The sequence below is a fragment of the Ochlerotatus camptorhynchus genome, unplaced genomic scaffold (assembly GCF_037179485.1).
Source record: "Ochlerotatus camptorhynchus isolate MF236.1 unplaced genomic scaffold, CSIRO-AGI_Acam_v1.1 ptg000291l, whole genome shotgun sequence".
Classification (NCBI taxonomy): domain Eukaryota; kingdom Metazoa; phylum Arthropoda; class Insecta; order Diptera; family Culicidae; genus Ochlerotatus; species Ochlerotatus camptorhynchus.
The window spans coordinates 2,755,821-2,772,466 of record NW_027040780.1 but is presented as its reverse complement, the minus strand read 5'-3'; the positions used below and the strand labels follow the sequence as shown (position 1 = coordinate 2,772,466).

At 37.4% G+C, this 16,646-nt stretch overlaps 4 protein-coding genes across 4 annotated transcripts in view; 1 reads left to right on the top strand and 3 right to left on the bottom strand.

Moving 5' to 3' along the window:
* The window catches only part of GV1, a 184,118-nt gene that overhangs the window by 32,430 nt on the left and 135,042 nt on the right, over positions 1-16,646 (bottom strand). The gene's annotated exons all lie outside the window — the stretch shown is intronic.
* The window catches only part of LOC135706805 (cuticle protein 19-like), a 42,713-nt gene that overhangs the window by 21,299 nt on the left and 4,768 nt on the right, over positions 1-16,646 (bottom strand). The window lies entirely within an intron of this gene.
* LOC135706811 (cuticle protein 19-like) lies at positions 7,190-7,561 on the bottom strand. Its single transcript, XM_065228480.1, has 2 exons — positions 7,553-7,561; positions 7,190-7,495 (listed from the first exon to the last, which is right to left on the bottom strand). Exons 1-2 carry the CDS (start codon positions 7,559-7,561, stop codon positions 7,190-7,192), a joined length of 315 nt encoding a protein of 104 aa, XP_065084552.1.
* On the top strand, positions 8,204-8,575 carry LOC135706806 (cuticle protein 19-like). The gene has a single exon (XM_065228474.1). It carries the CDS (start codon positions 8,231-8,233, stop codon positions 8,573-8,575), a length of 345 nt encoding a protein of 114 aa, XP_065084546.1. The 5' UTR covers positions 8,204-8,230.

Genomic DNA, 16,646 nt, shown 5'->3' with positions numbered 1-16,646 from the left:
TGAACTGTCTTTCTGATATTTCGCTTAAAGAAGCAGACAGGATGCGAATTAAATTTATGTCATGTAGAATTTTGCTGATTTTTAGATAATTTCTTATTTATTTTATGCTTATTGCAAAAGAAACGACAAATGAAGAAGTCTAAATTCAACTTGGCTGAACAGGAAATTCAATTTTTTATGAATATACCTACTATTGAGAATTTAAACCAAGTTGTGCATACTTCAAAAAAAATGTACCATCACGTTTAGATTCAGCAAGGTTCATTCTATAAAATCCAAGTCTATTTTCAAAGATCGGAGCCGAAATTCAACTTAGCAGAACAGAAAATCAAAGTTTTATTTTTGAAAATACGTGCTTTTGTGAACTTGGTTTTCTAAAAAAATGAGAAATTCAATCATTAAATATGGATTCAACAAGTTCTATTCTATAAAATACAAGCCAATTGTTCAAATTTAGGAGGCAAAATTCAGTTCGGCAAAACAGAAAAATCAAATTTCTATGAAAATACATACTTTGGTGAATATTAACCAGGTTTGTCCTTTACGTATGGATTCAGCAATTTCTATTCTATAATATCAAAGCACAAATTTCAAACGACAGAACCGAAACCCAATATGGCTTCAAAAAAATCTACTCTCACGTATGAACTCACAAAGGTATATTCTATAAAATCCAAGCCTGTTTTTCACAGGACAGAGCCAAAATCCAACTGGGCTGATCAAGAAACCCAATTTTCTGTAAAAAAAAATACGTACTTTTGTTGATGTAAACCCATTATTATCAACAATTGTGCTTGCTTCAAAAAAAACTACCATCAAGTATGAACGAACACGAAGGTCCATTCTTTAAAATATTAGCTTAATTTTCAAAGAATGTGAATCTCACAAGAACAAGGAAGGGGTCTAAGAAAGCGGAATCTAAGTTAAAAGTAAGTTAAATCACTTCAGGAAAGCTCAGGCTAACATTAAATATAATTCAATCACTCAACAGAATAGTTTGGACACCCTAAGGAAGGTATTTAACCACTTCAGAAAAGGCTTGACTTCATTTGGAAAATTTAAACTCAAAAAAGTGTCGGAAAACTAGATGACCTAAACAATATTGTCACGTTGCCAAATGCCAAACCAGTTAACAAAAATCTGAGACTCGTTTATGTACAATTTCAAACCCGTTCTGACTTGTTTGGATTCAGTTCGGAAAAAGTTGAATCAATGCAGGAAACTTTGGATTAATTTAGGAAAGGGATTATATCAGCTAATGTGGCCTCACTCCTGAAAATGCGAAACCAATTCTTTAAAACTTGGGTTCTGGATATCTTGGATCACTTCAGGAAAGCTGTGACAACTTAAAAAAGGATTGAATAACATAACAGAAAAGTTTAGACTCAGTTAGAAAAATGTTGATGACTTATTCGAAAGATTGAATTCACTTCTAAAAAGTTCAGACTCAGCTTTGAGTCTGCTTTGAAAAGGGTCACCTCAATTATAAATTTCCTGCATCGTTTCTGATTTGGTCTGAGTTATACAAATTTTAAACCAATATTGAAAAGATTGAATTCAGCTCGGAGATTGTTGAATCGCTCTGTAAAATAATTGAATCATCAAGTAGCATTGCAGCAGGTTTGTAAGTTAAGAAATTTAGATCAAATACAAAAATCGGGTGACTACAGTGGGCTGGGCATATCGTAAAATTGTCTGATAAAGACCCAATGAAAATGGTTCTTGGTAGCGACCCGACTGGAACAAGACGAAGATGTGCGCAGCGAACAAATAAGATCGATCAGATTGAAAGCGGCTTACCTAGTGAGTTTTTTTTTAACTAGTTCGTTTATTTGGAAGGCTCAATCACGTTAGCTTTACGGAGCCGATAGTTCATTGTTCTTTGTTTTTAACAAAATTCACTTAATTCTATGTCTAGTAGGAGTTGGGCCGAATACTCGCGGCTTACTCGAGGTTAGAGAGGTACATTTCCGAAGGATAGGATCAGGGGAGGAGTTTGGGGGTAAGGTTTCGTTGTCTCATCAGAGCGTTGTCGCCAGTATGAATGGTAGTGCGGTTCTAGTTTCGTCTGGAGTTCGACCGGCTATTACCTAGTGAGTTGTCAAACAAGATTAGGAATGATTTTCGATGAAATCCGTTTTCAACAACTGAAACCGGCTGATCCAATTTTAAGATACTGGCATGCCGTACCGGTCTAATATTCTGTAAAAGAACAAGGTGATCTTCTACAACATAATAAAATCTAACAAAGCGAGTATGCATACCCAAATGAATTAGCGATACTCGAGAACAAAGGAACGATCCTGTTTTTTTGTATCGTCTGATCCGTACTATAGACGAATGCATCAATGGGAAGCCAAATTGGAGCAGCTCCAGGAGTCCGTGATGTTCCATGATATTGTCATACGACGTTTTCCGTCGTATTGTTTTACCCGACTTGGTTACAAATAAAAGTTTGTAAACAACCGCGTAACAACAATTAATCACTTTTGAATCTACACTTTGACTCGAGATGCAAGAGTTAAAGCACGAGATCCCACCGCCATGAAATATTTTGATACTTTTTATAGCTGAAGGACTGTTCTATACAGGCTTTCAAATAGTACAGCCTTCTCGCGACAGTTGGTTTACACTTGCATTTAATGTTGCTTTGTGTGCTTTACTACCGCTTACTACCGTACGTTCATATCTGAATTCGAATTGTATTGGCAACATCGCACGCACGAACGAATGAAAGCTGTATTAGAACAGTTGCATATATACCCGCTTTGCTAAAATCATCGTGCTTGGAAAGTAGTGAACCGAATGGGCTGTATTTATACATTTCTTTATGACCAGGTTTTCAATATTTCTGTCGTCATGACACCCTTCACAAACCGACTACATCCCTCAGCTTACCCAAGTGGCTGTCACGAAAAGGCTGTCACGAGACATTACATACATTTGATATACGGCAGTGGAGTATGGAAGAAACCCAGATAAATTATCACGAACATGTCAGCCTGATGTCGGATCAATGTAAGGTATATTTATGATCGACGTCGGCCAAATGTCGGGTCGATGTCGTGTCAATTCTGTTTTTATGTCGGGTCGATGTTGGGCCAACATCAGGTTGGGGTTTGGTAGAAGTCAGGTTGGTGTCGGGTAGGCTTATATTTTTCGCTGGAAGTCGGAATGTTTGATCTGCTCAAGATATAAAAAAATATCGGATGAAAATTTTGCAATAGGCAGCACGAACGTGATAGCAACCGAACGAGCTTCGGCGTCACACTGGTACACACTGGCGTTGAAATCCAAGAAGGTGGCACAGAAAAACTGGTAAATATTGTCAAACAACTCACAATTTCACCCCGATTCCAAAAACTCCCATATCGTGGGGTATTTCACAGTATTTTCCAGTTTCTCAGAGTCACAAAAATAAAGATTACACGCGATTCTGAAATATGTGTGTATGTGTATTCCCTCTAACCCCCACTGGCCGGCAGTGTTATTATGGAAGAACTCTCTCTACAATGTCACATTTATGGTCATTGTAGACAGCTTTAGTCCGGGAGTTAGAAGGTGATAGTTCTATTGCAGATCCAGCAACCCATTTCAGAATGTCTGGAGAGTCACGCCCATTCCGAGGTTACTTTCACTTACAATAAGCCCCGCATGTAAACACTACCGTTATCATATGGATAATGGTACTGCAAACACAATTTCAGATTTTGAAACGTGAAGTTTCCAAATATCTGACATGTATTTAGTAGTATATGGAAAAAGGATTTAGGGTTACGGTATGTAATGTGGGTCTAGTCCTTTCATTCGGCCTATCACGCAAATAAATAATTAATTAAGGAATATTACACAAAAAATAAGGAAAATATTGATCACTGATGATTGATAAATGTGTACCACACACAAATCAATTTATATCACAACATTTCAATACATTTTCAGCTCTCGTAAGTAATAAAACTGGTTGAGAATATCACTCTGTTCGGAGTTTTTAGCCGCCATGACTTCTAAGGTTAAGATGGGAAGGTTGCACTGACGATCATCAAATGGCCTGATTATGGCATTTATTGAATGGAATTACCTGATAATACACACTAGACGTAAAACTCACAGTTACTGTTTGAATATTTTATGTTTATTTTAATTGTTTAACAACGTTTTCACAAGTAAATCATGGACCCAACTTTAGGGACACATTTCTTTTCTATGTTCCTAACTTTGGCCCATGAAATTCATTTGACAGCATATAGCAATAAGAGTAACGTCAACAATGTGGTTTGCATTTGGATGATAAGGAACGAACAGGAAGGGAGATTTTTTCTGCCAAATCTGTATAATGAACATCACAATGTTTTGATTTAGATATTCTGCGGTCGAAAGACGATAAGCGAAATTTTTAATTTTTAATTTTTAACTTGAGTGATTTAATGTAGTTTTCGTAAAATTTTCTCTAAGAAATGTTTTGAGGAATGAAGAGTATTAAGTTAACAGTGATAGTGATAAAAAAAAATACATAAGAAAACGTTACCAAGAGCGTTTTTTTTGAGAATCAAACAGGATAGGACGAAGTTGCATCCATAAATAGACCCAATTTGGGGACAATAGACCGATATTACATACATTTCCCTGGTGAGTTTTTGTCTTAAAAAAAGTAAGTTTTTCAACTTTTTGCGGTTCCTGATAGCAAACGACATGATAAGCATATCTAAGCATACCATTTAGCAGTAGAATATCGTTTGCAGGTAAATTAATTGATGAGTTATGATTAAAAACGTAATCTATGGCTGCATATTAGACCGAGGTTAGGGACGTATACCCTATAATTGATTTATAATCAGATTGATCTCACCAAACTCTGCCTCCGTAATACCACAAAGTGCTCGCGGTGATCTACACAGCTATCTTAAACATTTTTTTTCCGGCCACCATGCACTAATATCCGGAAGATTCACTGTTAATTTTTCGCTGAATCATTCTTCTTCTTCAAAACAATATCGATAGCGTATTATTTCCATTATCCTCTTCATCCACTGTTCTTCTAATAAATCTAATACTTATGTTTTCACCACTTTCTCCCTATCCCCACTTGTTTCTACGAAATCCTCACACCAAAGACATGTTTTTATTTTTCCTCTTTGTCTACCCCAACCTTCCACCATTCAATTAGTAGCGCTCCGCCACCCGGCCAGCTGCGCGAGTCCTATTGTCTATTTTTGCGAAATCTCAATAAATCACACTATGACTAGTCCACTCCAGAATCATCAACAAAAACGACAAATTCTCATCACGCTTTTTGGAAAAGAAATTTAAAAAATATGAAAAATTGACGTGAGAAAAAAATCACGTCCGTTCACGAGCACAGCACACTTCGATTACACGCGATTCTGAAATGTGCGTAAAATCGAATTATATACAACATCTGGACCCAGGACGACCATTATGTGGGTTTCCTAAATTTTTGGAACTTCCGTAAAAATAGGCACATTGTTAAATTGAACTTTAAAAATTTGCTTGAATCTTCTAACGAGGTCACATCAAAACGCAGAACTATAATCGCTGGGATTTGCTTTAAACAATTTTAATAATAAGACACACACACTACTAAAAAGTCATGTAAATTTCGGTTCTCTGAGACCGACACATGTAAGCGGGCCTTTTGACATAAGAATCAGTTAAAAGAAACGTGAAAATCAATTCAATCAAACGTTCTCTTCGTCGACTAGCTGATGTTTCGGTTTGAGAACACTTAATTTTACATGAAATGTTTGTTTACGTTCTATGATTTACGTCCAATATACATTACGTCTCGTGTAAAAGTAGTTATTTTTAAGTGTGCAAGTATGAAATAAGAAATGTTTAGTGTATCTAGACCTTGGATGATTGCAACCTGATCTTTCGTATGATCCGGAAAATCCGTAGAAGTGACCACTTCATGAAGCAAAACATAGATGCCTATTTATGTTATCAAAACGGTTTCAGATGCCTGTGGGAATTGATGAATGGTTACTTCAAGAAGTTACCACTTCAAGAAGTAGAACTTTAAATGTTTCGATTTGTCCTAAAACAATAGGACTCGAGATAAATGTGATCATTTAGGATTATGCTGTGGATCCATGCCATAGATGGTCATGAGCTGGTGGAAGACCCGGAACATCCACAAAAATGTCCACTTCATGATTAAGATCTGATAGCGACGAATATGTGGATCCTTAACGTGCATGTAAATCGTGATCTGGTTATAGACTTTGGATTTCCCCCACCTCACTAGGTCACTTTCACCTTAACACTATATCAACATACAATATACAATACAATACATATATCAACCACTAGCAATTCCAGTCTGCCAGTAGAGAAATTGTCTTTGACAAAAAGATCAGAAGACTTAGGTGGGAATTGAACCCTCGCTCCAAGGCAAACATAATACTCCTAAACGGGTGGTGACTGCGCTATTAGAATGGCCTCGATTTCGACAAACTTATGGTTACTCTATGTATGCTTTGGAGGCAAAGGCACAATGGTATTGTGCTTATCACAACAAACTGAACAAATATGGACGATTTCATTTAGTAAAAAGTGTGATAAAAGTGCGAGTTTCCGTCTAATCTCCAAAGTGTCTTCGGTGCATTCCTGATATTACTTATGATGCAAACAATAAGTGATCTGAATACACCAAAAAGATATGACGGAACATGCACTTTTATCACGCTTTTTGCACGTTTCAGATATAATCTGCAATAAATGTTGCCTTTTGTTTCTAAATACCGGTTTAAACATGTTAATAAACTTATCTAACTTTTTGCAACCTTCGAAAAAAAACCCTCGTTATTTGACATTTGCTTCGTATAAAGTGGAACGTAAACTGAGTACTGCGTAAAAAAAATACTTCGTAAACAGAGGTTGCAGCGTATCAAAAACGCACGTAAGCGTTCAATCTTTTTTTAAGTGATAATTACTCCCAACTACCCAGCAGACTTTTGGCGCTAACGTGAATTATTTAAGATCATCATAGGGCGCCAAAGAAATATTTTTTTTAAACTGACCATATACCAAATGTTCATTGCCTCGAAGTGCTGGTGGCAATAAGCGCAAAATTATTCTGTATAAATTTAGCGGATTAAAGTAAACAATTTATTTACAACAACCGATAATCAAAACCATCGACAAATAGATTTGAAATGTTCAGTCATCAATAGTGCTGATCGATGTTGGCATAGCTCTCTCCGTGCGGGTGGTGGGCATGTCCGACACGCTGCACATGTGGCTGGAATCCTCCCTTGTGGTCCGAGCTGTAGTCAACGACGCGGTGGGTGCCATCTGCCTCATCCAGAGTGTACTGTCCCTTCACGACATCTCCATCGCGGTGCTCCCAAGCGCTCTTGTGATCGTGGGTGTGACCATCCTTGACTCCGTACTCGAACTTGTACTTGGGATGGCTGTGATAATCTTCGTACGCCGAAGCAGCGACGGCCAAACAGACAACCAGAGCAATAAGCTGATGGGAGTATTTAATTAAAATTATTTCAATCTTTCTAAATTGTCATGTGTGTACCTTGAACATGTTGGATTTCCTTTATTTTGCTGATGTGTTCTAAAGAAAGGCTGTTGCTCTAATGATGCCGTCTTTCATGATGCCAACTGTTTTTATATTGTTCAATTTCGACCGTATTTGGTACCAGTGTTATTCCTGCGCTCTCTTTTTTGAGTTCTGATTCGTTATGTTTCAATTTCTAAAAATGCAACTTTTGATCACCCAATTAAAAAATATTAGTGAAATCAAACAGCTAACTGCTACAATAATGTACCTGCACACCAATCTGTATTTCTCAGTTGATCAAATTTGTCACTTTCCAATTATCGATCGTCTTTGCGTGTTACCGGTTGAGATTTCAATTGCAATCGATAGTTAATAGTATCGGGTGATTGTTGCTCGAAATCATTCACTGACATTGGTAGGCAATCAAAAACCCACTCAATGCGGTGGTGTGTCACATAACAACGTTTCAAAACCACCAAATGACCAATAGTAGCGAACATACTTGAAGGTTTCTGTTTTGAGTTCTTCCATATGCCTATGCATGGTACGGAACACGAAACCGTGGGGCGTATTGAGAAACGAAAATTGAAAATCAACGTGAGGTATAAAAAATCGGCTAACCAACGGAATGCACAGCAGTTCTTTAACAGCATTCCAATAGAACAAGTCAGTACTATCCACAGGAGATCCAAGATGTTCAAGATCATCGCTCTGGTTGCCTGTTTGGCCGTTGTTGCCTCCGCCCAGTATTACGGAGGAGATCACGGTCATCATGAGGATCAACATCATTCCCACCCCAAGTACAAGTTCGAATATGGTGTTAAGGATGGACACACCCACGATCACAAGAGCGCTTGGGAACACCGCGATGGAGACCACGTGAAGGGACAGTACACTCTGGATGAAGCCGATGGCACCCACCGCGTCGTTGACTACAGCTCGGACCACAAGGGAGGATTCCAGCCACATGTGCAGCGCGTTGGACATGCCCACCACCCACATGGAGAGAGCTACGCCAACATCGATCAGCATTATTAAGACCGTCAAAATCCGTGAAGCGTTCCAGTTAGTCCATTGCTGCCATGGAAAATGAATAAAATGCTAATTTTCCTCTCAAATTTGAAAATCGTTGATTTATTAGTTTTACTCAGATGAGAAAGCGGTCTTCTTATTTCTTGATGACAAGGATGGTTGTCATTTTCTGCATGATTTTATTTTTATAAACAAATATATTCTTTAAATTTGAACGGCACAGAACGGCTTCAGCCCCCCGAGACCCTATTCCAAGCACGGGGATTTTCTGAAGAAAATTAATCAGACATCTATCCCACAGATAAAGGTGACCAGTGAACGGAGAAACCGGGAAAACCGGAAATAAGCCGAATTCTAAGTGACCGGGTAAAAAGCGCAAATTTAGATGACAAATCTGGATAAAAATACTTCATATGTTAAAAAAAAAATTAAATAATACCTTCAAAGTGTTTTTATGTTACTTCATACGCGAAGTTAACGATTTTCAGAGTTGGTTGGAAATGCTAACATGAAGCTTTAGTGTGATGATTTATTAGCTAGAGAATGATTTTTAGAAGTGGGTAGGTGGATAGTCGCATTAAAGGGCGAACACGAAATTATTGCGACATATTCAACAGGGCATAAATTTTATACCATTGGGTAAAATCAACCAAATTTTGCACACTTTCTCATTGATGTGTATTGTGTATATGCTGTCAAACTCGAAGTCGTGTTTTTCGATTCAACGAAAATGGAGGTGAACCAATGTGAGTTGAGAGAACAAATTCTTTCCAAACACCTGGAATTTCCTGACCTGTCGCACCGGCAGAAAAATGTTGAACATTCACCATTCAACCGTCTCCAGAGTGTTGAAGCGGTTCCAGGAGCGGTTGACGTTGGACCACGGCAAAGGAGCTGAAAGAAAACCGGGACCGGAGAACAAAAAGACGGAGGGAAAGGTGAAGCGGATGATTAAAGCAAATCCCAACGTCTCAAGCCGTGGTTTGGCTAAAAAGATCGGCATGTCGCAGAGCTACGTCCAGAATGCACAGAAGAGAGCTGGACTACATACATACAAGGTACAGAACTTCCCAAACTGCGATGAGCGGCAACAATCGACGGCTAAAACTCGGCCACGGAAGCTCTACGAGAAGATGCTGACAAAATATGGCTGCTGTGTGATGGACGACGAAACGTATATAAAAGCCGATTTTAAGCGAATTCCGGGGTTGGAGTTTTTCACCGGCAAGAGCAAGTTCGATGTGGACAAAAAATTTAAGAAGAAGAAAATGTCGAAGTTCACCTCCAAATATCTCATTTGGCAGGCCATCTGCTCTTGCGGACTGAGGAGTGAGCCTTTCGTGACAAAGGGCACAGTAAATGGCGAGATCTACAAATCTGAGTGCCTCGAGAAGCACCTTTTGCCGTTCTTGCAGCAGCACGACGAAGCTCCGCTATTTTGGCCAGATTTGGCATCATGCCACTATTCTAAAAGTGTCCTGGAGTGGTATGAGGCCAATTCTGTCCATTTTGTTCCAAAGGACATGAATCCGCCAAACTGTCCGGAGCTGCGCCCGGTGGAGCAATACTGGGCAATAATGAAGCGGGAACTTCGGAAGAGCAAGAAGACAGTCAAAGACGAGAAGGACATGTTAAGAAAATGAAAAAAAAAAACTGAGAAACTGGTACCGGATGACACTGTAAAGACTTTGATGGAGGGCATCAAGCGAAAATGCGTTCAATTTTACACTCAAGGCTTCATTGATTAACTTTTCTTTTGATTTTTGAAGTAAATATATGTATAAAACTACCCTAAAATTTTGGTTTGATTCTAAACATTATAAGAAAATTGGCATGACATTTTCGGTGTCGCAATAATTTCGTGTCCGCCCTTTATAACACACCATCGACTGGAAATGCTCTCGCAACGTGGGGCTTTAGGTAGTGATGAAAACGTCGCTAGAACTATTTCTACAGCCACAGTCAGTTTATGAGCAAAAAAAGGGACGCACATTTTTGCCTGTAGACTTGGAGACATACTTCAAGTCTCCACGTACATCGTACGGGTTAGGCAAAAATGTGCGTCTATCTTTAAAAACTGTCGTATTAATGGCCCTTCGCTCATTTTCAACTTCTATTCAATTTTCATACTGCCGTACTCTAACGGAACTCTAACCCTCTTCTAAAGATCATTCTCTAGCTAATAAATCATCACACTAAAGCTTCATATTAGCATTTCCAACCAACTCTAAATAATACCATTAAAAAAAATCAATATTCTTGGACTGGACTAGAATTAGGACTGGGTTTACACATACAAACACTTTGGCGAACTATTCAAGAGTGAATTTTCAAATAGCCCTGTCTTCTTTGTGTGTGTGGGGCCTCCCTTAGCTCAGTCGGTAAAGGCGCAGCTACAAAGAAATACCATGCTAGAGGTGGCTGGGATCGATTTCCGGTCCGGTCTAGGAATTTTTCGGGTTTGAAGATATAGGCATAGATAGAATATGGGATAGAATATGAATGTACTTGCCACACAATTCTACTACAGTTGTGCATGGAGACTCAATACACTACTATGTATAGGAACCACACGCTTCTAACTTACCGCAACTATAGGAGCGTTTACCCTTATGCAAAAATGGTACAGGCATCGAAAGTTCTCAATTTGGAATTTCATCTATAACACTAAGTTGTGAGCACGTGCGATAAGCAAAAAGCATGAAATGTTGAAAGGAAGAAGAAGTGTCTGCTTTTGTAAAAAAAAATCATACGCCAATTTATTGAAACTCTTTGCCAGTCAATGCAAACAAACACCCCCATCAGGTAGGGTAAAGCTGCCCTAACATGGTGGTACAAGTTTGCGTAGGCGAGACAAAGTTTCGACATATTGATGTTTGAATCTTTGTGTTTACAAAATGGATATGGCTATTTGAAAATTCACTCTTGTCAATTGAATTTTTAGAAGATTTTTTATTGAATTTCAGAAATAACATCAAGGTATGTCTGATAAAATTGAAGGGAGTTTTGAAAAGGGCGGTTAGCTCTAGCTAGGATTAACTTTCGATACCGACCCTGTTTGGATGATCTGCTAAATGTTTGCGTAGGGTCCTGTCGACATCAAAGCAGCCGGACAATCTTAATCTGGATTTATTCCGAGGGTAATACCGGTCTGAACTTACCATACTAGTGTTTAAACTTTAACTCCAAGTAAATTGGGTTGTTTAATCTCAAAAAATATACCGGTTTTAAAAACCGATATATTTTCCTAATGAAACATCGCAATTGACTTGGAGTTTAAGTCAACATCTTAAAGAGCTTCGTTTTCTGAACACATCAGTATTTTTTTTTTCGATCCCATAGACTTCTATCTCGATTTTAATTCAAACTCAAAACTCAAAGCAGCATATATTGACATTAAATTTATTAGTTGACAGCTCAGTGTCATACAAAGTCCCACTGAGGTGTGCTAATATGGTGAATTTAGCTACTGTAATCACACTTATTTAAATTAATTCCAGTGTACCGAACCATATGAAATTTTCAATCAAAATTCAATTTTTTAATGCAGGTTACGAATATGCATTTACCTCAATACGCCTAAACAACCCAATTGTGTGCTTAAGTTTTAAGAAGCTATGTAAAAAATTCCGTAACGATTGCGAAGAGCAGTGTTGGGAAGATGTCAAAAGATCAAATCTCACCAATGAGCATTCATCTCATTTGATTATCGTTATCAAAAATCAACAAACAACCAACAGCGGATGACATTACCAGCTGCAATACGGTAGCTGAGATGGGGCTGTATCATTTTGCCAAAGGACATTTCACCGAAGGACGTTTCGCCGAAGAACATTTCGCCGAATGGGTCATTTCATTGATTTTTTTTTCATGAATCAACATACAATTAAAATTAATTTGGAACGCATTTAAATAATAGATATTCCCATGTAAAGCACTTCGAAAGAACTGCTCATGTTTAAAAGAAGGAAGTATTCCTATAAATTAAAAATATTGATTATATAAAAATTTCTGAGATCAGTACAACTTGAGTGTTAAAATGACTATAAAAAAAAAAAAAAAACAAAAAAAAAACGGAACTGCTCCTGTTCATAAGAAGACTTCATTGCCATTGCAAAGGAATTCTGAGATTTTTTTAGAGAATTATGACGATGGGCTTTACGAAACGAATTTCTGGTGAGTATTAAGGAAATTTCCAAGCAAAATTTCAGAAGAATTTAGAGAGGAACCCCAATATATTCTTGAACTAAATTTCAAGACAATTCTGAGCTGGATTGCTTGGGAATTTCAAAAAGAATTCAACGAAGTTTCAATAATGTTATGGAAGGAAGCTTCCCTGAATTTATATAAAAAAAACTGCTTATTGATCTGTACACACTAAGATTATTTTACAGATTTCTGAAAATTTTACCGAAATCTCAACAATTTTACAGTTTTCCTGTAATTATTTACAGATGTCAGTGAAAAATTCACAGATATTTGTGAAAAATTACTGAAAATCTGCGAAACTGTTTACCGAACGTTCAGCTGTTGAGATTTCGGTAAAATTTTATAGATTTCTGTAAAAATTTCCAATTGTGTAGATTATATCTGGACTGTTATAAAAAAAATCAATAACTCCCAAAGAGAATATCAAACTTTTGTTAGAAGGATTCTGAGCTACACTCGGTGAAGGGAAATGATTTTAAAGGAAATGCTTGTGATCAAAGCTCGCTAAAGATGTCTCCCAGACAATATAATGGAGCCTGAGCTGAAACTCAACTTAAGTCGTTAATGGACCACACTACCAAACGAACTTTATCGCTCGATTTACCGGAGATCAGTGAAGACCTGGAACTACTTTCTAAATTGGTATTCGATGGATCATTCGAATTATAAGCAAACATTTTCATGTGAAGATTTCGACGACAGCTCTGTTTTCATAACGTTCATGGTTCCACTACAATTACGAGTTCAAAGTAATCCTAGCTAAATTCTAGGGATGAATGAGAGGCCAACAAGGTTATGTCGACCAATCCGCATCCAGTTTGTCAAGGAGACTGCAGCACTATCATTGAAAGAAAAGGAGTATTTTGATAAGCAAATTCAAAGTTTGCTGCCTACTGATGTGCTTGGAGTGAAAATTCACCATGTCATGGTGTGTTCTATGCTAGACGGAAAAATCTGCAGCTCTGTGACCTAAACTAGTCTAGTCTTTCTTAAAGTGTAGAAAGTTGTTCGAAGTGAACCTACAGTTTTTTGAGCTTAATTTTTTCCAAATGAAGTCAAACCTTTTCTGAAGTGGTTCAACACAATTCTTTGGAAAGCACTGCCTTCTTTTGTTCATATCTCCGGAACAAATAAAGCTACGAATTGCATTAGGTTTTGTTTTAATTAGGAAATTAGACAAGAAATCTTAATCTGTAACTTTTGTTTCTGTACAGTGTTGCCAAATATTTTTTTATTTTTGTTTGAAAACTTTATATGCAGTTTTCTCATAATACATGTCGTTTAATTTTCATTTTAAGGAAACCATCGTGTTCTTCATCCTTTTTACATAAGAAACATTTAACGACAAAAAGTAATTTGCGTAGTTTCTGAGATATTGCATTTTGAACGAACGAAAGTCATAAATTATGAGGGTAAAACTTTTTTTTAATTTTTTTTCCATGTCCTCTTAATAAGAGGCTTAATTCTCATGACTTATTGTGTGAAATAATATTTAAAAAAATCGATTACATTACCAAGAACAGTGTTGCCAAATTTAAATATTATTTAGCGACTAAAAACTTTGAACGTGATTTTTTTTAAGTTGATGCATCTAAATATTTGGTTTGATTGCACCATCGTGTCCAACAGCATTTTTACATAAGATAGACTATCTAAAGTTCAACGCAATGTAACATTTTGAGAAAACAAATTAAAGAAAAGTGTTTTTTTTTATTTTTCTGATGCATTTTCTAAAGCAATGGAATTAATATCCAAACCTATTATTTTAAAAGTTTTCAGAAGGTAAGTGCACAACGGACCTATATCTATATTTTTTGGTACAAGATCGCCAAAATAACTAGACAAAATTGCGAAATATAGGACTAAACTGTAATTTGCTCATGTTTTGCATACGATCCAGAATTTCGAGATCAAATAGATGTCTTTGAAGATGTCATCTATTAACGTATAAAATATGACATTTTTGATTTTTTTTATGTATTAGGCGTCTATGTTTTAAGCATCTCTGGCGCATCTGTCTAGTTCATTAGAAGTTTGCAGATACCGAGTGGAAAATGGTGTGTTCTATTCATGGGGTAAGCCACTTTGCCACCTTGTGTTAAACACATCAAAAACATTCTTCGACACACTCAAACACCCTTCAAGCGCCATGAGAACCAATTTTTCAATTTTTTCTGGCAGCACTGCCATTCATTTGATGCCCTTTTTTGTTTTTGTTGATTTTTTTTTCTGAAGGAGGGACTTCCAAAAATCGGTAGGATTCCACAAAAAACTGATCGGGACACCGAAGTAGCCCTCACCCCCACAATAAGGAAAGAAGATTCAACATCAAGCTCAACATTGAAAAAACAGACAATTTCAACCTCTAACAACTTAGAATATCTGTAACTGTATATGAATGAAGCGGATAATAATTATCAAATCAATTATTGATCGATAGCTGAAGACAGATATTTCTTTCTAATGTGTTTAATGCCCTTTCGTCGTGGATTTCATACACACAATACCAAATCAGAGAGATCCATCCTACTAGCTGCCACTTACTACTAGGTTCGAAATTTAGATCCAGAGATTGCTTAGAAAGGGGTGTGCTCGGTTTGGTTATCTGGGCTTGATTGGGACTGGAATTCGGTTGGGATGGACTCGAGAGGACTTTACTGGTTTGAGCCAGGTTTTTAAACATCATGACATGAGAATGCGACGGCTGAGGGAGTACTTTTTGAGATCGGAGTGGAACTCCAGACATACATACACAGCACATTCATTTAGATAGGTGTTGCGGATGACGATCAGGGATGCGAATTTGAATTCCTGTAAGTTGTTTACATAGACGTGTGCATTATTTCTGGAATTCCGTGCTTTCACTGTGCATGATTAAATTGGTAAATTTTTGGAGAGAAAAAATAAAAAGAATTCTGATTATAAACAAAAGTAGATGTAATGCTAGCCAGTAAGCATTAATTTTCAATAAACGTTTTGACAGCTAGGTCGACATGCAGAAACACCCATAAACACCTTCCGGCACCCTAAAACACACAAGAAACACTATTAACCCCCGTAGCGTGTGTAGATCACCTTTTCGTGGTACGTTAAGGGATGTAAGATCTACCATCAATTCCTAGTCCTGACCATTTAAAACTAGGGGAACAGGATTTTTCAGTAATCAAAGGAACACATGTTAGTCCTTGCTACTTTTTATGCCTTGTTGATAGTGACAAGACTTGGCTTTGTCCACCGAGGATGATCTTGAAACAAGGAAAAAATGAGTTTATTAGTCTTCATCTATGTGATTCCTAATCTTCTATTCGTTGTTCCCTAATTTGAAGTGCTTAAGACTAGGGTTCTGATGCATGGTCATAATCGGTGTCATTCCTTAATTTTGTTGCTAAGGAATCCAATTTTGACTGACAAAGGGGCGTGCCTTTGGAGGGTGTTTCAACACTCCGAAGGGTATAAATAACGGGATCTTTCAATTAGAGTAGGATCCTTGAGATAAATGCAAGAATGACAACTGTAAAAAAATCGAGTACTTCATCATTTCTCAATAGTGATGGAGAAATACGACATGCACTAAACTAATGATACGGGAAATACTACAATAGATCAAATAACTGGTCGCAGTGGTGTTAGGTCCCGAACAGTGGAACACAATTACAAGCTTCGTTCTGGTGTTACGAAACTAAAAATGCAAAGCAATATGGAGACTTGTATGTGACAATGCAACGACAGTGCTGCAACCCATTGAATCTGCATACAGTTATTCGTCGCAAGAGTTTGAAACCAATTTCTGCACGGTTTCATGACGAGTACAATAAGAACTTTGCCAAAAATGATCGAAGGTCGGAAAGTAGCTTGAAATGCGCATAAG

Excerpts from the sequence above, each read along its gene's own strand:
- LOC135706806 (XM_065228474.1), top strand. The coding sequence starts at position 8,231 with ATGTTCAAGATCATCGCTCTGGTTGCCTGTTTGGCCGTTGTTGCCTCC.